This window comes from Pteropus alecto, unplaced genomic scaffold (genome assembly GCF_000325575.1).
Source record: "Pteropus alecto unplaced genomic scaffold, ASM32557v1 scaffold110, whole genome shotgun sequence".
NCBI classification, from domain to species: domain Eukaryota; kingdom Metazoa; phylum Chordata; class Mammalia; order Chiroptera; family Pteropodidae; genus Pteropus; species Pteropus alecto.
In genome coordinates, this window is record NW_006431920.1 from 13,000,826 (window position 1) to 13,024,346 (window position 23,521).

Here is a 23,521-nt window from a genome sequence, read left to right on the forward strand (position 1 = left end):
GGAAAGAAGTCTGGGATTTACCATAGTTAGTTGCTGTGCTTTAAATTTCTTTTGCTCAAATGGCCTCAGCAAAATCTTATTTGCCTATATCACATCTACAAATTATATTGCTAGGACCTGTTTTTCTATGACTGGATGGTAAAGTTGATTGAAGTGTGCTTCATGCAGCTGTTATATCTGGAGCATTCGGAGGACTGTGGCTGGACCAGCATTTAATGTAAATACTGGTATGTGGGAGGGAAGTGGAGAGGAGTTATAGAAGGATTTTAATAATTTAAATTTAACATTGAAAATCAACTTTACCACTTCCAAGGTATAGAAAATCCAGGTCTATGAGACTAACATCACATTGCGAAACAAATTTTGGTGGGATATCTTAAAATTGACATAAATAAATCCTCATTGTGAGGACATTTTGCAGGGCATCTATGCACCTCTTGGACACCTATGTTTTAATAAGTGATGCAACATTAAATATTTTCTAAACCAAAAATATTTAAGCAAGTATCAAGACATTTTCCATGTAATAGTGGGTTAATTGGAATTTAATTCATCAAAGAAAATGATATCTGCAAAACTGCTTTGCATGTTATAAAAATGCTTATTTCACAACTTGCTTTTCACATAACCTCTTACCATTAATTTGCCTAACAGACATTGATCGCCCTAAAGGACTGGCATTCACTGATGTGGATGTCGATTCCATCAAAATTGCTTGGGAAAGCCCACAGGGGCAAGTTTCCAGGTACAGGGTGACCTACTCGAGCCCTGAGGATGGAATCCATGAGCTATTCCCTGCACCTGATGGTGAAGAAGACACTGCAGAGCTGAAAGGCCTCAGGCCTGGTTCTGAGTACACAGTCAGTGTGGTTGCCTTGCACGATGATATGGAGAGCCAGCCCCTGATTGGAACCCAGTCCACAGGTATATCGTTAATTGTACCACTGGGTGCTCATGGGAGCAGCGGCTTTATGCTCTGCTGAATGAATTATACTTTATCGGGCTATTGATTCCCGTGTTAGGGGGTGAAAAAAAGCAGCCTCTGTATTAGCAAAGACCCTCTTTAAGAGGAATAGTACTAAACAGTGACATTTTGGTGATGTTTATTTAAAGTCTAATAAAAGGAAATTTTGGAGTAGCTTGGCTTATAAGCAAGGCCATAAAGCAAGACAATAGAAGATAATACTAAAACTGTGGATTGTTTCCTAAGCTATGACTCCCTGTGGTTATGCTCACTGTGTATAAAGGAAAGAAGTTTGGCATCTTAGAGCTTACTCTAAAAAAGGAACCCAAACTGCGCCATTTCATAGCATCATGATTCTGAGAACACGTGGGTAAGACATTCCTTTTCTGGTTAGTTAGCGTGTGCTGGGCATATAATTTGCTTAAAGGATTGAGAATCAGACTCATAGGGAACAGTTGGTAGAGCAAATGCTGTCCACAATACTTTACCTTCTTGTGCTTTGTTTCTGAAGCAGAGTGGGATGCTAAAGATGTGACAGCATAAACCCTGTAGGTGACAATCTGTGTTATTGCTCTTTGCTTTTCTTTTCTGCTTCTGTTGTGAGCCAATTTTCTTATGCTGCACCACAGAGACTACTTCAAATTTAGCAGTGATATCAGCCATGGGGTCCAAATAAAAAGAATATTTTAACATTAGGAGGATGGAATAATCTGAAAAGGTTTTCCATGCAAAGATAATTTATATAGGAAAAGGGCTATTGCTCATCTTTCCATACAAATGGAAAATCAATCCTAATGGACAATAAGTTAATTTGACTTGTTTTATTTTTTAAGGGAAAGCAATAAATATCTTCTAAAACTTAAAGTCTCAGAATTCTGGCATTTACCCATGTTTCCAGTGATTCTGAACATGGGTGGATATAAAACATTTTTTCAGGGGATATTTTCTTCACTTTGCATCCCTTCTCGTACTCTCTCGTACTGAGTCTTTGCTCGACCAGGGAACCCACCTAACCAAAGAAGCACAATTGATTCTTCTTGGATTTCACTTTATTTTCCATTTTACCCATTTCCTATAAGATAACCTCTAACCAATGACCATCCCAACAGCCATTCCTGCACCAACCAACCTGAAGTTCACTCAGGTTACACCAACGAGCCTGACCGCCCAGTGGACAGCACCCAATGTTCAGCTCACTGGGTATCGAGTGCGGGTGACCCCCAAGGAGAAGACAGGACCGATGAAAGAAATCAATCTTGCTCCTGATAGCTCATCTGTAGTTGTATCGGGACTCATGGTGAGAATTACCCTTTTACATTGGTAGAAAGAACTAGGTCATCTCTTACAGTTTAAGGTTGTAGAAATATAATAAATCTGTTGTTTGTCCTTGCCATCAAATAATTTTATTATAATTTCGTATCAAGTAGAATTCCTTTATGCTGACCTAAGCTTTTTCAGATGACTATTGGGGACAATTTTATAAATAGCTTTGGATGTTGCACAGTTCTTTAAATGTATTGTTTATTTTAAAAGGTTGTATATCGGGGGTGATTTATATATCTACAGACTGAACACATGCATAAATCTACTTTGGTTATGCATTTTCTGAGCAGTGTTATCCTGGCAAAGATATTGTCCAGTTTGTACCAACCCAGCCTGACCTTACCTTCATTAAAACATTTTTAGTGTTTCCTAGCCATACATAGAGAAAACTAGCTAGGAACCTAGGAAATTTATGTACATTTTAACATAAGCTTAATTCCGGGAGAAACGACAGTAAGAAGGTTTAGAGATAGAATAGAGGATTCTCTTTGTCTCTCTAAAATGAAAAAAATTCACGGTTTACACCTGTCAGTTCATAAAGGAGAAAAATAGGCAAATACCCATTTTTCTCATTTTATATCAACTTAGTTTAAGTATGTAAGTTGTGACTTAGTTGGGCTTAACCCTTAAGCACGTTAATAAATTCATGTAATTTTAATACGTTGTTGAACATTTTCAATGTAGGAATGAAATTAACATAGGAATTTATAGTGCTATGGGTTTTGTTAGTTTATTTACTTAAATTTTTTTATAACTATGTTTGTTTTTTTTTAAAATTTTTTAGATGAGGCCACCCTTGGTTGACCTCACAGGTTGTAAGGACCTTGTTTAAATTTTTTAGATGAGGCCACCCTTGGTTGTTGACCTCACAGGTTGCAAGGACCTTGTCAATTTACAATCTCTTATTTTTTTTATTTTTTATACCTACAGCACCTGGTCTTCCTAGGTGGTCTCCCATCAAAGTACTAACCAGGCTCAACCCTGCTTAGCTTCTGAGATCAGACAGGATTGGGCTTGTTCAGGGTAGCATGGCCTTAGACAACTATGGTGTTTTTCTAATGCTGTAGTGAAAATCCTTGGGCTTCAGAAGATCACATTGCTAAAGCTTACTGTGTCCTTCTTTCTAGGTGGCCACTAAATACGAAGTGAGCGTCTATGCTCTTAAGGACACTCTGACAAGCAGACCAGCTCAGGGAGTTGTCACTACTCTGGAAAGTGAGTAATCAAATTTTTTAGTGTGTACAAACATTCTGTATAAATGGTACAGAAATTAATGAAAGGTAAATTATTTTCTAGATGATTAAGTTAACAACGGAATGGCTTTCAATTTGGCATGTGATTTGCTAGCCCATTTTTGACTTAATACTGGCACCTTTTGTGCTCCTCCAGAAAAGTGATCAATTGGCACAGAAATGAAATCACTTCATAATGTTTAAACACTGGTGTTATAAATGAAGACTAACACCTCTTTTATGCTTTACTTGTTAGGATTTATTTTCATAGAGTTAAGTTTGGGGAGGACATGCTGCTTTCTACTGTATCTTAACAGTGCAATAACTATTGGACAAAAGTGGGCCCAGATTGTAGTTTTCTGCCATATACGCGCTCATGATTTGCTCTTTCAGAAATCTTTCAGAAAATGTCAAAAGTTTCATCATCTATCAAACAGGGATGGCATAGCACCTGTTGAGAGAAAAAAATATGAAGCCCTGTAAAAATGACAAAATACTAACAATACATGTATGTATAATTGCTGGCTGGCCATAATATTGCAATTCTTATTACACATATTTTACATATTAATAAATTAATAATTTTAGCACTTAATTAAATATTTACAGAGACTATAAAACCAGCCTTGGGAACCACTGGTAGTATCTGTAAAGCTTTTCAGTTCTTCAGGAAAAAAGATATACGAGGTGAATACTTTCAAATTTCTAATTACTATCAGCCTTTCTTCCTGGATGCCGCTAGAGAAAATTTACACATTATTTTTCAAGTATAGAAGTAAACATATTTGGTACATAATAAAGAAACATTTTTAAATGTCAAAACCTTATCTGCTTGAGCTGGCCAGGTACTAATCTCTAGCTATGATCCTGTGCAGATGTCAGCCCTCCAAGAAGAGCCCGGGTGACAGATGCTACTGAGACCACCATCACCATTAGTTGGAGAACCAAGACTGAGACGATCACCGGCTTCCAAGTTGATGCCTTGCCAGCAAATGGCCAGAGTCCAGTTCAGAGAACCATCAATCCAGATGTCAGAAGCTACACCATCACAGGTCAGGGAACTCACTGTTCTGACCACATTTGTACATTGCTGTTTGCAACATAAATTAGCTTATTAGTTATTCTACCACTTCGACTGATTCTCTTTATTTTCAGTGTTTTATGATAGCCCAGCTGTATTTCTTAAAAACTTATTTTTAAACCATGATCAGGAATAGTTTTGTCCTGTGAATGCCTGATTTTATTTGACAGAGAAATGGCATGAGTTCCATTCATCATTTTGATTTTTAATCAATGTACCCTTTCTTATATAAAAAAATTATAACATGATGCTTAAAATTAAAAGGCACTGAAATGGTGGTATAGTGTTCTTAACATTAATATAGATTATGAAGCATAATTAAATTTTAAAAAGCAAACAACACTTCATAAAGATCAAAATTGTGATCAGAGAATGTTCACTATCTGAGTCAACTAGGTCTTTTTGAGATTTAAAATTCTGATTCCAGTTATCAACCAATGACTATCAGATTATGATAAAGAGAAAACACCTCCAGTAGGTGCTCGTCCCTCATTCTCCAGGAGGGCCACTTCTAACATAGCATTTTGTATTTTCAAATTAATTTTAGTCTTTGTATGCATCAGTGATTTTCTTTTGAGATAATGTTTCTCATTAACCGTTAACACCCATACCGTGCTCTAATTTATTGTTCAAATGTGAACCACTTTTCTCTGGCTTGTATAAATAAGGGATGGTAGAGTAACCATGAAAATTGCAGATGAGTTTGAAGCATTTCTTAGTAAATCAAAATCAGATAAAAATAATCTCTTCACAAATCCCAGGTTTACAACCCGGCACTGACTACAAGATCCACTTGTACACCTTGAATGACAATGCCCGGAGCTCCCCTGTTGTCATCGATGCCTCCACTGGTAACTACACTTTCTACTGAAGAAACTCCAACTACTTATGTAATCAGTCATGTGAACTTAAGAAACGAATAGGAAGCTGATAGTTTTGTATTATAGATCACAGCGTATTTTTATAGTTCATAGAACACTCAGATTCTCTCAAGTTCATTTTTAAGGACTGAGAAAAGAGTGTGAAAGTAATTTTCTTGGTTGTTCATTTTCTTAGAGACTTAATTTTGTTTTCTTTTAGCCATTGATGCACCATCCAACCTGCGTTTCCTGGCCACCACACCTAACTCCTTGCTGGTATCGTGGCAGCCACCACGTGCTAGGATTACTGGTTACATCATCAAGTATGAGAAGCCTGGATCCCCTCCCAGAGAAGTGGTCCCTCGGCCTCGCCCTGGTGTCACAGAGGCTACTATTACTGGTATTGCTGCTTCCATGTTGCCATTTTTCTCCTTACTCTCTAAGACACACAAAGTGCTTAGCAGATTCCAACTGTGTCTTTGATGCTTTACCATAGAACAAGAAGCCCATTTCTGATAACTTCAAAAAAACATTCTCTGTGTAGGAACTGTAAAGCTCAATCCACCTCAAAAAGCATGAATTAATAAAAATGCAATAATTTCAATGCTGTCATAAGGACATACTACAGTCTTTTTATTTGCTGTATGTTTGCCAGATACCTGTCCATCTGGTCCTAGAAAAATACATTGTTCAAAGCAAACTAGCTAATTGTGGTTCTCTCTTCTTACTCAACACCCTGAAGATCTGATGATCTTGCAGGACTTGCCCAGAGTACCACCTGCTATTGCCCCTCGTTATCTACTTTCACAGAATAGGTCTTGAGGCAAAGTGATGCCCAATTATGCATATTGGAGAGAATGCCGGGAATGGGGATTAAGAGTTGCCTATTTCAGTGGGAAAGATCACAGGCCTCTGGTATTATTTTTGTCCAAGAGATTAAATTTTCAAACTGTGTATAGGGTATCATCAAGACTTAAAAATCCTGTAGAACACACAGGTACCAGAAGGAGACACTGCTATTTTTTTTTTAGAACTTTGGGGACAGGAAAATAGAATCAGATATGGAAGGAGTTGAGTTAGATACTTCTTACAAGGCCCTCACAAAGATTGGTCCCTCTCTCCTGCAGAGCTCACTTAACCTGTAGTCTAACTTTTCACTGATCTTGTCACTAAGGGCTATCTGGTTATTAGGGCTAAGCAGATTCAAGTATACAATCTGCAGTGATCTCTCCCAAATGCATATTCCACTGGCAATGCACAATGCTGATAGATTTTCTGGAATTCGAAAAGGCAAATAAGACCACATGTTAAAAGAATACCCAGGAAAAGCTAGCATATAAGTGTTTATTCGGGTGTCAGATTTTTGGTCAGATCACTAATTTGCTAAGCGACCATGGTATGCAGAGTATTTGGGTGTTTATGGGAAAAAAGTGAAGTCTATTTTATCTTTCAAGAGGCCAACAGCCAGAAGGAGAGAGGATGCTTGCTTCTTATGAGTGTCACCTGGTGAGATCAACTTCCACTTGACTAGCTGAGCCCACAGACATAACGTGGTGATCTGTCTTTCCATCAGGTCTGGAACCAGGAACTGAATACACAATCCAAGTGATTGCCCTTAAGAACAACCAGAAGAGTGAGCCTCTGATCGGGAGGAAAAAGACAGGTAAAGAAAGAGCACCTTCTAGATGATAATGAGATGGTCAAGAACAAAACTAATTAAGAATGATTGATTTTGCAGTGAAAATGTTCCACAGGTGTGAATGCATTTCTCATGGAACTTTTTTCCTTAACAGCATAGAATATGTGTTGTGCTCTTTGATAAACTCACACAATCTGTTAGTCCAGTTTCATATTCCTCTTGAGTTTAGTTTTATTTTTTTCTTAGTCGCCTTTAAAATTTTCAAAATTTTTTTCAAAATATTATTCGCCTTTAAAATTTTCAAATTTTTTTTTAAAATATTAAAATGTAAAAAGTGAAATTGCTATTTTTTTATACCATTTGTTGAATTTAAAAATTTTTTAAAAGTTGGGGAAAAATCCCCATTGGTCTTTATTATTTGGTTTCTGAAACTCGAAGCTAAAGGCTCTCTAACTTTTTTTTATCTAATTTCAGTTGAATTTGAAGAAAATGCTATATATATGCCGATAGGAGAATTTAAAATAAAAATATTTATTTTTATCTATTTTTACCATTTTAAACCATAAAAAAAAGTTGAGCTGAACTTTTGAAATTCTCATACTTCAGACTCTGATATAATTCATGTGGATTCTAGTCCTTAGAACACGATTCTGAAATGAAAAAAAAGAGAAAAAACTGCATATTTCAGTTTCTTTAGGCTTAATTCAAGCAGAGACAGCTTTATGGAGCTCAGCAGTCCAAAGCTTGGTGTGTATGCTAACTTCGTACCAACACTTTTTTCATTCTAAACTCTAAAGAAATCTTTAAGAAAAAAATCATAAAGATTCCTTTCTGGAAAAAGTGTTTTGTGTCTAAGAACTGCTTGTTTTCCGGGGTCTTTGATTAGACCGATGAACAGTCGTTGTTGCCTGAATTGATATGACTACTGCTGCTACTTGTGGGAGCTTAACACGCTTTGCTTTTTTGGCTCTAACCTCTTTTGGCTAGATGAGCTTCCCCAACTGGTAACCCTTCCACACCCCAACCTTCAAGGACCAGAGATCTTGGATGTTCCTTCCACAGCTCAAAAGACCCCTTTCATCACCAATCCTGAGTATGACACTGGAAACGGTATTCAGCTTCCTGGCACTTCTGGTCAGCAGCCCAGTGTTGGGCAACAAATGATCTTTGAGGAACATGGTTTCAGGCGGACCACACCGCCCACAGCGGCCACCCCTGTAAGGCATAGGCCAGGACAATATTCGCCAAATGTAAATGAGGATATCCAAATTGGTCATGTCCCCAGGGGAGACGTAGACCACCATCTCTACCCTCACGTTCTGGGACTCAATCCAAATGCTTCTACAGGACAAGAAGCTGTCTCTCAGACCACCATCTCTTGGACCCCATTCCAGGAAAGCTCTGAGTACATAATTTCATGCCATCCAATTGGCATTGATGAAGAACCGTTACAGGTAATTAATTTTTTCTTTACTTCTGACTAGGAAGCTTAGAAAGGAATAAGCTAGATAACTAAAGTGACCAAAGCTCTGAGGTAAAGTGGCTACATTTCTAGGACCTCTTAGAAAGGTGGCATATTTAAGCCACCTTTTTTAAAAATCTCGATGTGGTTATACTTTGGGGGAATGTACCAGAGCTTTTATTTAGTGAAGAGAACGAAATCATTTCTATCATTCTCATACATTTGAGGCTCCTTAGTAATGTAGACAAAAAAAAAAAAAAAAAATCCTGGAAAAAAGAGAGAAATATTCTGCCTGAATTTACATTTATGGTTTGTCCTTGAAGAATCCCATTATCTACAATATGTCTAAAGAGAAATAACTTAGGTGAAGCTGTGCGAATCAGCTGTTACAAGTGATTAATTCTCTAACCAAAACTTCTGTTCTTTAACTTGTCTTGTACTGTTATCGATTTTATTGTATTCTTATTTTTAGAAAGTGACAGAATTTAAAAAACTCACTATGACTGTGGAAGACTTATGGGCTTAGAAACTCAAGTTTGAGGATTTGACAAAGTGTTTTAAGGACCCCAGCGTTGAGGTCAAGTGCCACCTTGCATAGGATAAATAAATTCCCCTACATAGCAGTGCCCACGTTTTATGTAAAGCGGGCATGGCCAGGGTTTCCAGAGGCCTTGCACAGACCTCTGACTGCAGCAGGATGTGGGCGAAGCTATATCCAGAAATATTGAGGGCTCCTGCTGACTACAGAGCACATAGGGTAGATCTGGCACATAGATGTGAAAACCCCCTCACCCAAGTTCCATTTCTTTCTTTGGCTGGTTGGAACCTTTACCCCCTCCCTCTTTATTTGTCTCCCTTTATTTCGTTTACACAGTGAGGGTTATTAATGAGAGAATAGGGAAAGTCATGTGGATTCCTCGCTCTAATGCTTTCTCCCCTACTTTGGATGTGCCAATAATTATAGTTCCGAGTTCCTGGAACTTCCGCTAGTGCTACCCTGACGGGCCTAACGAGAGGGGCCACCTACAATATCATAGTGGAGGCGCTGAAAGACCAGAAGAGGCACAAGGTTCGGGAGGAAGTTGTCACTGTGGGCAACTCGGGTATGTGAACGCCTGTTATTTAGGCCCAAGCTCCCCCTCTGGGATGCTTATCCGACTGACTGTTCCTCTGTTGCTGTTGCCTTTTAACTTTGGGAAATAATGTTACACATCATCGTGAAGTAAAGGAGCAACTTTAAATTCAATTATTTTCCCCTAATCATATCCTAGTATCTTTATAAAACACATACATATTTGATGAAGTCTCAAACAGCGACATGGCGGTAGACCTGGAATGGGCTTCAAATATTTAGTCCAACACTCCGAGTCCCTGCTAGTGATATCTGAGTTAGTACAGGGCATAAGTCTCCTGATCTTTGTTCCCAGACCCTCTCTATCTTACCATGTTGCTGTCCTCTTGAATGATTTTTAGGTACTATAACTGATGACCGTAAAGGAAATTTCTCATCAGCCAACATAAGGGACAGCTGGTGTTTGTTCCTGATATAAAATGCTACCAACACAGCCCATTTCTATCCAAAGAGCTCCCTTATTCCAATGTTATTCCAATTTGTTTTCTGATTATGTAGATCCACAGCCTCTATCGAGGTTGAATGGCCATCGACTCTTGGTAGCACCTGAAAGGTCCTTTAAATCCACTTGACTTTTCAATCTGCAGCAGCCAAAGATTCACCAAGGAACACGAGATAGGGAATAATCAAAATCGTGAATCTCGAATCTCCCAACCAGAGGGTTCTCTATCATCGGGAAGTGCTAAATTCTTTCTCTGCCAAGTGACAGGCTTTATTCCTAGGGCCAGTTTGCTTAATCTCAGCCTCCTTCTGTATTTGATAGGTGACTACGCTTTTTTATATGTGTAATCAGTTGAATATCTGGGGCGAGGGGGAGGATCATTTTGCGCTCGTTGCAGTACATATCTGCGGTAACACATACTTTTTCCTCCGTGTGGCTTTACTAGTGGAATGCCATATGAAAGGAATTTCCACATCATTTTTTTTTAAAAAAGGTTTCTGTCTCTATACCTTTAGTCAGGTGTTATTATAACTCCTGGCTATTTGGGGGAAGGTTATTGAAACCCCTAGTAGAAGTTTAAGTTCCTTCCATTTTTCTTTCTGATTCCTTATTCCCAGCAGCAATATTCTGTATTCTAGCCAGGTTCTCCTGGCTTTGAGACATTTCAGACTTCTTAATTTCTCCAAAATGCTATTGTCTTCCAGGGTGATGCCTTTTAAAATATTAGACACTTTAAATATCTATGGCTTTTGAGCTTTTGATTTTTTCACTGTGAAAAAGAAATATACGCAATGGGATTCAAAGTCATAAAAGTTAGTTTATTTAATTTTTAGAGAATAATTTGAAGCATGCTTTGTTTGTATGAATTATTTTAAAATAAACTTTCCCAAAACATGAAGACCAAGATCTTAGACAACATAAAGAGACTTCATTACTTATTGCTAAGTCGTTTATATCCAATTCCTTCTTCTTATTTGGAACAATTGATTTTATTGATAAAGTGAAGCAGTCCTACAATTGATAATAGTGTATAAAATCTACGATTTTTGCACTATCATGCAAAACATGCAATAATGAAAGTGAAGATCACATTATAATAGAATATAAAAATGCTAAGACTTTTGCATTAAAAGCAAAAGATGCTCTCTAGTAATTATTCTTTATTTGGTGAGCACTTTCTAAGTGTTGGCGATGGACCAGTTCTTTGAATTAATGATCTCGTGTAATCGTCACAAGATCCTGAGCAGGTAGAGATATTTTTATTTTTATCCTCATATTACTGATGACTATAATAGGTTTAAGGTCACTCAGATACTCATGGAGAGATTTTTCCAGTCTTCGCATCTCACTGAAGTTTTTAACTGGATTAAATTGGGTGAGGATCCACATTCTATAGACAAGATTTATCAGAAATGATTTTTTAGAACTGATGGCAAAAACGAAAGATGGATCCCTTTTAATATGCTTGTGGCAAGTGTCCATTGGCAACATCTAAGTGTTGTTTATTAGAATAGCTGTTGCGTTGATAGGACAGACGAATGCTTCTTAATGCTACTGGGAATTTTGTTTTAAATTAAGTCATTATATAGAATAATTCAGTTTGCTTTTTATGGTCTAAAACCATCAATAAGATGTCTTTTTTTTTTTTCTTTTTCCTCCTTTTCTTCATGTAGTTGACCAAGGCCCAAATCAACCTACGGATGACTCGTGCTTTGACCCCTACACGGTTTCTCATTATGCCATTGGAGAGGAGTGGGAGCGACTGTCTGAAACTGGCTTTAAACTCTCCTGCCAGTGCTTAGGCTTTGGCAGTGGTCATTTCAGATGTGATTCATCTAGTGAGTAGCTTGCTTTGTCCACCCACTTGTTCATCCATCTTTTCTCGTTCTGTGCATTTGCACCAAGTGGCAAGGAATCATGTTTGGCTGACATGGGCTCTTCCAAACATGAGGCAAACAGAGGAGGGGCTGCTTGACTCAAAGTAACATTTTGCATCATAGAAAAATGATGGGAAATTTTACTTGTGGAATATTGCTTCATTTCAAGGGCAGTATGTCAATATAACTAATAATTACATTTGTGATGGTAACATGATTTAAAATTTTTTTCTGTTACAATAAATTAACAAAGTCAAACTCTTTGGAGCCAGATCTAATGAGAGACACAAAGAAATTCCAAATCTCTTTTAATTTTCGGTGTTGAGTGAGTTTGGGCATGAACATTTGTACTCACAAACTCTATCTCTCTCAATATAGACCAAACGTACATATATGATAGTCTATACACATACACACACTCATATCACACACACATATATACACATCAGGTAGCTTCAATCTTTCCAAGTAATGCAGGGAGTACAAATAATATATTTCTAGGTAATTAAGAATCAACTTCAATTGAAATATATTTGATTTTCAAGTATTGTTTAGCTAAAATGATCTGAGGATTTACTTATGCTTTGAGATTTAGTATTACAGTTTATAAACCTTTCATTTGTGCTTTGTTTTTTAGGGGACCGTATTATTGATGATTGGTTCATTTTTTTAGGTGTTAACTATTACGCCTTATAAACAAACCTCCTATAGACATATCCAGAAATCATATTTGGAGAAATAAAACATAATGGATTTTTAAAATACTTTCAAAGTATTTTACCTAACTTGTATACATTAAGTAGTTTAATTCAGATTGAAATATAAAAACATCTAATTTTTCAATGCAGACTACTGTGCTTGACCGTCTGAAAAAGGAAAAATAGCAGAAATGTCATATACTGTTTAGGAGTTGGAATTTTTAACATTTGGCATCAATTAAGTGGTTTTTAATTTGTGAAACTGAACTACTTTTAAGTTTGTATATTTATTACTTATATAAATACTTAGGTGCAATTGTGGGAGCGATTCTTTGGCTCAGATTACATATTTTTGCTTAGATGTCATAATTGTCGATTAACTTAAAGTTTAAGGAATGGGTGACGTCGATAAAATAGAAAAATGTGGCATATTGTTTTACAGCTTCTGAAGTGTGTTCCGTTTTCAGTATAATAAACCTTGGAGATTATAAAGTCATCTTTTATGGGCAGTTGTAAAGATATATAACTGTATTAGATATTCCTCAAAATCAGTCTTATTTTTAGAGATAATAACCATTGATTTATCATTTTGTTTGTTTTTGTTTTGTTCTGACACACAAGTTTATTCTTTTACTCTTCCCATTTATAAGCAGGTTGTGACATGTAGAAACCCCGCTGATCTTTGTTTTTCGGTTAATTGAACTACTTTGTATCCAGGATCTCTGCAAATCCAAAGTGATTTTTCATCTATGGTCTATTCCTCAAAGAATACTCAAATCCTAGTTCAGTTTTCCACAGTTTTAAACCTTAATAGTGAGAATTCGGACAAAGGTCATTGACTATTCTTGTGACATCATTATGGTGGAATAAACTGGATCTTAAAGTAGCCTAGAAAATGTTAAATGGTAAGGATAATATTTTTAAATCTGACCAAAAGAAATGGTTTGTCTTCAGGATCACGACCTTTAACTTTCCTTACCACTCCTTCCAGATACCGGGCTATTGAGATCCTGGCACATCCTAAGTGTTCACTGTCTTGTGAATCAGAACACACCGATAAGCCTCTGTCTGATTTTCCCCACCTCACAGAATGGTGCCATGACAATGGCGTAAACTACAAGATTGGAGAGAAGTGGGATCGTCAGGGAGAAAACGGCCAGATGATGAGTTGCACGTGTCTTGGAAACGGGAAAGGAGAATTCAAGTGTGATCCTCGTACGTTGCCACACATCATTTTTCGTGCCTTATTAAGCACTCCCATACTCATCATTATTGAGCTGTAACTCTCGCTCACAGAAATGATTGGAGATTTTAGGTCTCCTTGAGGAGTGAACGATGGGTTTGTTAATCTTTTGATTTGGAAAAGTGAAGACAAGCTTCAAAAATGAGCCATGATTTAATGTTATTACAGGGCACTTTAGCACTTTTCCATCCTGAGTATTTTGACCATAAACTGCAGTGAAATGTTATAAGAAAGCTTTACAGGTCTTTAGAGTCAACTTTTACAATATGGTCTCCATCTTCCCATTAAAACTTTTTCAGTTTGTTAGATCTAGTGTTTGGAAATGCCGCCCTGTGATCGATACAGCGGTACTTTTCTTACGAATGATTTCCATAAACGTGGCGATTTAAGAGAGAAATAGAACCTACCTTTATACAGAGGGCAAGTCTGCATTATTGTTCTCAGTCTTACATGCACTTCTGTCTTGTGTCTCTGTGTAGATGAAACAACGTGTTACGATGACGGGAAGACGTACCACGTAGGAGAACAGTGGCAGAAGGAATATTTAGGTGCTATCTGCTCCTGCACATGCTTTGGAGGCCAGCGGGTAAGACCAGATGTGCCAGGCACCCCACAAGTTAGATAAGATAAACTGATGACTAAGGTTAAGGTTCCTGTGTGTGTGCGTTACATATAGGTGTTGGCAGTGTCCCTAATGAGACGTTGAGTCACCTTATTTCCTGTCAGCACATAGCTGCCAACATAAGGCTCCTGAATATCCTTTCTGGTTCTGCCCCTTCGTGGCTGCCTCAGCCCCTCCCACACTCACGATTCTCAGGCCGTCTCTCTTCTTCAGCAACTAAAGTGTTAAATGCTGGGTAGCACTGGGCCTCCAGCTCCAATCTGCTGAACAGGTGCCCCTGTGGCATTGTTGTTAAATAGTTTGAACAACACCTCAGCTATAAGAAGCTGCTACTTCTTCATACCCTCTCTCAATCCCAAAATAGAGTCCTGCTGTAAGGCTAGCACTGTGCTAAGGAATATGGGATGAACAGAGGGAATGAAGAATGGTCCTGGCTCTTAACGATATAGTAGTTGGAGACATTAAAATAGCGTACATTGAAAGTCAAGCTAATTAAATAAGGTTCTGAGTGGGTCTGACAAGTAATACTGTTCCCAGGTAGGAATTGTAGGCTAGAATCAGCAAGAAACATTTCATGGAAAAGAGAAGCATAAACTGGTTGGGCTTTAGGATGGGTAAAATTTGGTTGCAGGAGGGGAGGAAGCAGAGAAACCAGAGTAATCATAGCCCATGAGATGGGAAGGAGCTGGCACGTGTGGGCTCCACTGAGCCAACCCTCTGCCTGGTGTCTTGTGGTGCGAAATTAAATGGGAAGAAGTAGGGGGCCGCTTATTCAGGGCCTAAGAGTCCATTATTTAAGCCAGTAGTTCTTAGCCATTTAATCTGTGTCCTACTTCAATATAATAAAAAATGCAGTACCTTCCTCTAATATTTGAAATTTCAAAATAAAATGACTCAAAAGCAAAAGGACATAATAGTCCTTTGTTTTCCATGAAAACAGACCTTCCCCCACAGCCCTCAAATTCTGATACAAGAGGAGCATGCTCCCTAGTCCAAGGTAAGACCCACTGGTTGATGCCTTTGGCATTAGCCAGTTGTAGGGCCCAAGAAGAAAAGGAGCGTGATGGAAAATTATCTTCGGAAAAATTAATCTGGTGGCTGGGAAGGGTTTTCAGGGGCATGCCTCTGCCTCCACCTGAGGACCCAAGGCAGCCTGTGGAAACTGATCTCCATCCACCCCTGGTGATTAGATGGGGAGGGAGATGCCACCCATTCTGACAGAGAAACTGTGGAGTTTTCTCTCTTTCAATTAACACCTATAAAGACTGTGATCATAGAACTCACTCATCTCTGGTAATGTGCTTGATAAAGAAGAAGGTGATGGAAGGTGAATTTGTTGGGAAGTAGGTTTTGTTCTCACTTCAGTATCTCATTATTTACGCACATGAAACCTTTCATATGTGACACCTATTCTGTTCTAAAGCAAAGTGCTAAATGAAACACTTAAGGGAGGAGTGAGAACTGTTACATTTTTATATGAAAGCAAGATTCATTGATTCTCTAAGTAGGCATTTACCCATAATTGTATTAAGCATTATGGGGAAAATGCTTTTAAATGGAGAAATATGTCTGAAATATTTAATTGACTATAAGAAAGTGAGTGATTGTATTATTTAGGGTTCTTTTGGTTATACGAGAAAAGCCCAGCTCATTTTAGGCAAAAGAGCGTTCACATAACTGAAAAGTCCCAGGATCTGCCAGCTTCCGTGCCTCCCCATCAGTGGCATCCAGAGTCTCTCACCTGGTCACATGCTCTGTTCCTTTTTACTGGCTTCATTCTCCAGAAGGCTCCCTGCTGATGGTGACAAAGGTGACCTCCATCAGCTCCAGGTTTATCTCCTGCCAGCTTAGGAGCAACAGTGAAAAGAGAATGTTTCCTCACGTTTCTAGCAAAAATCTCGGCAGCCTCACTGGCTCATCTTGGTCCCGTTTTCTCTCTCACGCCATCTCTAGCCAGATGAAAGGCTGTCATGTTACTGGCTATGGAGGTTTAGGGAGTGGCAGTGTGGTGTTAGTAGAAAGAGCATGGCCAGGAGTTACCCAGCTGGGTGGCGGCCACTTCACCAGCAGTTCACTGTGCGACTTTTCTGCTCTGAGTGAGTCACCACTCTGGGTCTCATTTTCCTTACCTGTAAAATGAGGGTGTTTGTCCACGTGATCTCAAGTCCCTTTTAAAAGCTTTAAGATTCTACGAAAACCTCTCATCTAGTATGGAAAGCTTATGAAGGAAGCTGAGGATGGAATGAACCTTAGCAGATGGGTGTGGTTTGAATAGGAAGAGAGGACATTTCAGGAGAAAGGAAAAGCAGAAATAGACTGAGGCAGCTATAAGATAGAAATGATCAGCCGAAGGCTGTTCTACATGTTGTAAAGGCATGACATCGTTATCAAAATATCCTTTGTAACTACTTTTATTTGCCAATGAAGAGCTGAAATTCTTTCACATAAGCACTAAATTGTGATGTTCTCATTACCTAAACCCCATCTGACTTCATGCCTCTGCTCTCAGGGCTGGCGCTGTGACAACTGCCGTAGACCAGGGGCTGAACCTGGTCACGAAGGCTCCACTGGCCACTCCTACAACCAGTATTCTCAGAGATACCATCAGAGCTCAAACGCTGTAAGTGCATTTGCACCATAAGCGCTTCTCCCCTAAGTGCCATTAGTTACATAGCAGGGGCTCTTTCCATGGGTACTTTTCTTTTAAATGAACCAATTAAAAAAATCTTTTATATGACTTAAGAATACTGTATCCTGTAATGTAATTTAGATTCGTATATATTAAACTCTTGAACACTTTCTAATACCCCACATATTGCTACTAGGTTCTTAAAGCTATTCTCCTATTTAGAAGTAATGGTCATAGAAGCCCCCCACCCGCCCCTGGTTTTTTTCTGTACACTTTGCAGTATTTGCTGCTAATTTTTCTTCTTCCATTTTAACAGAATGTCAACTGCCCAATTGAGTGCTTCATGCCTTTAGATGTGCAGGCTGACAAAGAAGATTCCCGGGAGTAAGATTTCCAACCCAGAACAAGCATGGATCTCTGCCAAGGCCCATCCAAACTAAAGTGACATTAGCAGACCCGTCTTAGAGTGTTTGTTTCTTTCTGAAGCCCTTTGCTCTGGAGAGTAACTTCTCCAGCTTCAGCTCAACTCATAGCTTCTCCAAATATCACCCTGGGAGTGTTTTGAGACTTTTCTCATAAAAGGAGGCAGTGCATTGCCTGCTATGCTCCAAAGTATTCAATACCGCTCAGTATTTTAAATGAAATGATTCTTGTGATTTGGTTTGGGATCAGTAGGGAAGCATATGTACCAACCCAGATGCAAAATGTACTGAAATGATATTACCAAAATTTTAAGTAGGAAAGTTACCCGAACACTTCTGCTTCCATTTAACTGTCTGGCCCGCAATATTGTAGGAACGGCATGTCCTTGTTACTGTGGTATTTAAAATATCCATAGTACTCACTTTTTCCAAATGATTCTATTAATTGCCTAGAAATATCTCTTATCTATTATTTATCAATATTTCCCAGTATTTTTATATGGAAAAAAATGCATCGAAGACACTTAGTATGCAGTTGATAAGAGGAATTTGGTTTAATTATGGTTGGTGATTATTTTTTATACTGTACATGCCAAAGCTTTACTACTGTGGAAAGACAACTGTTTAATAAAAGATTTACATTCCACAACTTGAACGTCATGACTTTTTTTAAGACGTAGGGGGGAAATAATAAACTTTATGCATGTTTTTTCTTTTCAATTCAGCTTACAGTTAAAAACTTATGATCTGTACGGCTAATTCTTGGCAATTTCAGTAGAAGAATTTCTAAGTTTATCACTCTAAAAACATTCATTCTTGTCATTTCATCTCTTTGGTAATGGACAGTTTTATATTTTTCTCTTTACCAAATTTAGGTGGACTCAAATATTTATTTGACCTGCTAGTTCTTCAGAAGTAAAATCCAAAGGACTTTTAGTTGCTCCTTTTATAATTCTTCCCTCCCTCCCGCCTCCTTTTCTTCCTTCATCTCTGCCAAGAGATTACCTGCAAGGAAAACAAAAAGGTGACTGAGATGTTAAAACTACTTGAATAGTTTAGCATGGAGGAATTTTGTCTTAAGGAAACTGTGTTACAATAACCTCAATCCAACTTGTCTAAATTCGTGTCACCTGAACTTTTAGAGTGCCCCAGCTGAACAAAGTTTACTTACTCTGTCTGCAAATGCCATTTCCTTTTCAGTTTAACTTGGGGGACACAAAAATTGGGGATTAAATCTGGCATTCAGAATAATGAAGAGCGGCACTAGAAGCAGTTGATTATTAATTAGTAAAAGATCAATAATAACTCATAAAAGACATGGAAAATACTCTTTATATACTATTGTGCAGTAGGAAAATATTTCAATACCTGGCAATGAATATTAAGACTAAATACAGAAAGGGATTTCCTCAGGGTTTATTTGTTTAAAAAACAAATTTACACTTGATTTAGCTTATAAAATACTTTGACAGTTAGTATCTCATTTGGGGGAGGTTTTATAGTCCAATTTTACAGAAATTACACACACAGCTCTGATGAGTTTTCCTTAACAGGACACAGACCCAGACCAATCTTTTTAACATGTTTAATATCATCAATCTTTCAGCGTTATCAGGCCAGTACTGATCAAGATAGCTGCCCTGTATATGTGAACAAAAAAAATCACAAAGTACAGATCATGGTGATATTAAATGACTATTTCACATATGTGAGTATCGTCTCTCACTGGAGAATGTGACTCAACACAAACCCACCGCTGTGCAATAGGGAGTCCCACTGAAGACGCAGGGCCAAGGGAGAGCAGGCTGGTCCCTCCCAGCTTCATACGTGAAGACCGATCTTGTTTAAAGGTCTTTAAAAAACACAAGGAAAGAGCAGCATTGTGTTGAGACTGTCTGTGCTTCAAACCACTTAGCTAGCTACAAACCTAAAATATTTCCTCCAAAGTGTGTTTAAGTAAATCCAGTTGGGTTGTATTAAATGGATATCAAACCCTTTTGACAACTTATACAATGAAATGTAAAAACCAGAGGCTCCACATTAAAGATAAAAATGAACCATTTTTTTCCAGAATGTCTGCTAGATTCTCAAAAGCAATATATTAAATTTACAAACTATTACAATAGTGAGTCACTAACTACATTTAAATAATGAGAACAAATTAAACAAATTTAAATAACCTTTTGTTTTGGCACCACAAAGCAGGAACATAAAACGAATTTCCTTTTTACTATTCCTCAGCAAAATCATTCAAACACAAGAACAGAGAGGATTTCCAAAGATCTTTTAGTTTTTACTGACTCATGTTACTGCTTCCTCTGAGAACTGTCGTAAGCAGGCCAGACTGAAAAGGTATAATTAGAAGACCAATCAGGATTTATGTAAGAAATAGACAAAGAAAATTCAGGTAAAACCAGTAAATACATCAAACATGAAAAAGAAAAATCATAATTTGGAAGCTCTACCTTGCCTTGCTGCACATGATTTGTAATGAAATTTATTGTTGTGTATATTGTTTTCAGCTCTAATGACCTAAGTGAATTATGCAAATTAGCCTATATAATATCATTACAAGCTTATAAGCCACACTGCCTGTGAAAGTGAATAAAGAAATGATCAGGTGGAAATTACAAGTATAGGAAATGACTTTTTTATTTAATTATATTTCCACTAAAAATTCGATTCCATTTCTAGTTATATGTAACTCATTAAAATGATTAAGAAACATCACCTCAGCACATTTAAGTGCTGAAATTGCTTCCTATTCAGTAAATTCCCATTACCCTTGCCACTGCAAAGAGAACCACTGCTTAAGAATGTCTCTATAACAAACCGCAGTCTAAACTTTTTTGGAAAAACTTTTTTACCAATTAAAAAAAAAAAAAAAAAAAATTCTTGGGACTTATGTGTGGGAACATTTAAAGATTACCATAAAGACTAATAAAGCAGAAGCAGCAGCAGATGACCTCACTCTGCCACGCGTTTTTCAGACTAAGCAAGTTTTTTTAAAAAGTATGCGGAGTTCATATTTGAGATTCAAGTTACTATCATTGCCACATTGTCCTAGTTCATAGCCTTATTAAGAGATTCCATCTGAAATGCAAACGAAAATCTATATAAATTACAAAAGAAGAGAAGACTGTAAGTAATAAAAGTGCAAAAGATATGGTGCCTCAACCGAAAGCCCTTTTTTAACATTCCTCAGTAGAGTCAGAGAGGAGATGTTAAGGCAGGTCTTATATTTCCTCTTTAGAGACGTGTGGGTTTTAACAATCTTAGGAGGCATATTTATCTCTAAAAGAGCTTTTATGTGGAGCCCCCAAGGACTTGAACTTAGCATTGTTTGGAGGCTGTGGAATGCCAATGACGTGGAGTGATGATCAGCATCCTGTGCTCCTGGAGCTGGAATCACCCATCCTGCAGGCCGACCACCTCCGCAGGCTCCCCTTATGTTACATACACTGAAGGCCAAGGGTTCTTCCCTGGCCTTCTCTTTTTGCATCATGGTGCTCTGGAAATGGCCATTTCATTCCAGAAGGAAACATTGCCTCTGCCAGGAGACTGCTGGACAGGGCTTTATATCTGTATGCATAATTCAGCATTAGTTGTAGGTGCTAAGCCAAGTGCTGAAAAGCTATACAGTATTTGACTCAAAAAACATACTGCTTTGGTGGAGAAACTGGAACTCATGTACATTACTGGTGGACATGTAAAATGGTGCATCTGCTGTGGAAAAGTCTGGTGGTTCTTCAAAAAGTTAAGCATAGAATTACCATAGGAGCCATCGATTCCACTCCGAGGTATATACCCAGAACTGAAAATAGATGTTCACGTAAAAATTTGTACACAAATGTTCATAGCATCATTAATCCTAACAGACAGAAAGTGGAAATAACCCAGATGTCCATCAACTGATGAATGGATAAACGATGGAATATTATTTGACCATAAAAAGGAATGAAGTACTCATACACATACAACATGGACCTTTCAAACATGCTAAGGAAAGACGTCAAGCACAAAAGGCTGTATATCATATGACTATTATTAATATGAAATGCCCAGAACAGGCAAACCAATAAGGGAATCAGCCCATTAGTAGCAGAGCTGAGACTTACTAGCTCCACGGCATTTACTTTTCACTGGGGGCGATTCGACCTCTCCAGGAGCAAATACATCCCACTTTGTAGATGAGAAACGAATTTCAGGAAGTTAAGGAATAAACCCCAGATCACTCAACTGGTGAGTGACGAAACGGGTAGTGATTATCACAAAGGTACAAGGCACGTTACCAAGAGGGAAAGATGGGGCCAGAATCAAGAACAGGCACGGAGGAAAGGAAGGGACTGCTGGCAAAATTCTTCTTCTTCATCTGGTTGGTCCTGACATAGGTGTTTGTTTAAAAATTATTCCCTAAGCTGTAGGTATTTTAGGTGCTTCCCATAGGCATGATATATTACAAATTATTTTTTAAGATAAGTTTGTGCCTCGCAGACCGCACTGGATAGTTTCTACAGGAGGAGAGATAAACTCAGAAGACCTTGAAAAGCTTGTCAAAAAAAAAAAAAAAAAAAAAGGCTCAGAGAAAATTTATCTCCCTAACCCAGAATTGAAAGTCTAGGGATCATTATGAGAATTTTGGAGGTGGGGGAGGGAAGAAGTTGTGAAAGTGGGCAGAAGTTCTTAATTTATTAGAGGTAAAACACAGCTATCAATTCAAATTTCAAATCCAAATATATCAGTAATTGAAATGAATGTAAATGAACTGAATGCCTTTTTATTACCTACCGTCAGAGATCACATATTCTTTTAGTTATTTTATTGGTCACACCACGTAAGTCAGCTGTGTTTCAATGAGGAAGGATACTAAAGAAGGACTGTAAGATTAGTCAATATATTAATGACGAAAAGGATGACCTTTAAAAAAAAAACAAACTTCGGAAATTTTAATTTAGGAAGGAGGTTGAGTTAAAGACATGGGAAGAGGGTGGGACTCAGCTATTAAGACGAAAGATGACAAAAGGTTTTAGCTGGTCTCAGGTATAATAGAGGTGAACGGTCAGGACCACACGTGCAACGACATAAGTGCACAATTATGTCCTGATGCAGGGAGGCACTGTCCTCCCACTGTGCCCTACTTTCTGTGGTAAGTCCATTAAGTGGAATACTGGGGCCGTTTCTGAGCACTGAACAGTAATTACATTTTTTATGCAGCTCTAGAGGGAACACCAAGGACTTGCTGAAATTATGGCATCATTTCGCTTAACACTGAGGGGAAAGTATGTACTTGCATTATCTGTATATGGGGTCAACAGAAGATTTATTAATCCCTTCTAAATTTCTAGTTCCCAGGATACAATCTGCTGTCTGTTTAGAAAGGAGCCAACCAAGCTTTTTAGAACTGTGATTAACAAACTCTGCATGAGCAGAATCCCCCACGAGGAAACTAATGGGGCTGTAAGATGCTAGTTGTGCCTTTACTCGGCGGCTGCTCAGTTCCTCTGGCTTATTATGTGATGATTTTTAGATGCGTCTAACAGGTAATGATTCTGGGATGACTTGAGCTCCAGGAGGTAGGGATACTCCTGTATTTCCTACAAATATCTGTGTGTAATGTTTACCACGCTAGAGAGCCTGTATCTTTAAGACACACTAAATACAACTACCACGGATCCAAGATTAAGACTTCATATTTTATTTTTTAATAAGTATTTTCAAAATTTCCTACATGAGTTTTCACCTACACATAAGCAAACCTTAAAATAATGTGATGAAGTCAGTGATGAAAGAGACGAAGATTTGTATGAGCGAGGATTATTCCCAGTTCATTGCAAGCCTCGGTCACAATGGCATCAGCAGCAGAACCGGAAGGAGCAGCAATGTACGCCACGCCAC

General features: G+C 38.0%; 2 protein-coding genes and 1 pseudogene across 11 annotated transcripts in view; 1 reads left to right on the forward strand and 2 right to left on the reverse strand.

The window, feature by feature from the left end:
• The window catches only part of FN1 (fibronectin 1), a 65,165-nt gene extending 46,884 nt beyond the window's left edge, over nucleotides 1–18,281 (forward strand). For 2 of the 10 annotated variants that reach the window (XM_006906746.3, XM_006906749.3), the window contains 14 exons: nucleotides 655–924; nucleotides 2,074–2,261; nucleotides 3,415–3,502; nucleotides 4,395–4,571; nucleotides 5,362–5,451; nucleotides 5,681–5,860; nucleotides 7,034–7,123; nucleotides 8,087–8,553; nucleotides 9,526–9,664; nucleotides 11,809–11,973; nucleotides 13,800–13,925; nucleotides 14,433–14,539; nucleotides 17,085–17,195; nucleotides 17,521–18,281. In XM_006906746.3, coding sequence (XP_006906808.1) covers nucleotides 655–924; nucleotides 2,074–2,261; nucleotides 3,415–3,502; nucleotides 4,395–4,571; nucleotides 5,362–5,451; nucleotides 5,681–5,860; nucleotides 7,034–7,123; nucleotides 8,087–8,553; nucleotides 9,526–9,664; nucleotides 11,809–11,973; nucleotides 13,800–13,925; nucleotides 14,433–14,539; nucleotides 17,085–17,195; nucleotides 17,521–17,592 — 2,270 coding nt within the window. In that variant the 3' untranslated portion in view covers nucleotides 17,593–18,281. The remainder of the gene's footprint in view (nucleotides 1–654; nucleotides 925–2,073; nucleotides 2,262–3,414; nucleotides 3,503–4,394; nucleotides 4,572–5,361; nucleotides 5,452–5,680; nucleotides 5,861–7,033; nucleotides 7,124–8,086; nucleotides 8,554–9,525; nucleotides 9,665–11,808; nucleotides 11,974–13,799; nucleotides 13,926–14,432; nucleotides 14,540–17,084; nucleotides 17,196–17,520) is intronic. The other 8 variants (XM_006906747.3, XM_006906750.3, XM_006906748.3 and 5 more) reach the window with 5 other exon arrangements.
• LOC112475424 lies at nucleotides 3,209–3,327 on the reverse strand (annotated as a pseudogene).
• A 5,017-nt stretch (nucleotides 18,282–23,298) lies between the features above and the next one.
• Nucleotides 23,299–23,521, reverse strand: part of ATIC (5-aminoimidazole-4-carboxamide ribonucleotide formyltransferase/IMP cyclohydrolase) — a 23,246-nt gene continuing 23,023 nt past the window's right edge. Inside the window, exon 16 of the mRNA XM_006906756.3 lies at nucleotides 23,299–23,521. Within this exon, the coding sequence (XP_006906818.1) occupies nucleotides 23,403–23,521 (119 nt within the window). The 3' untranslated portion in view covers nucleotides 23,299–23,402.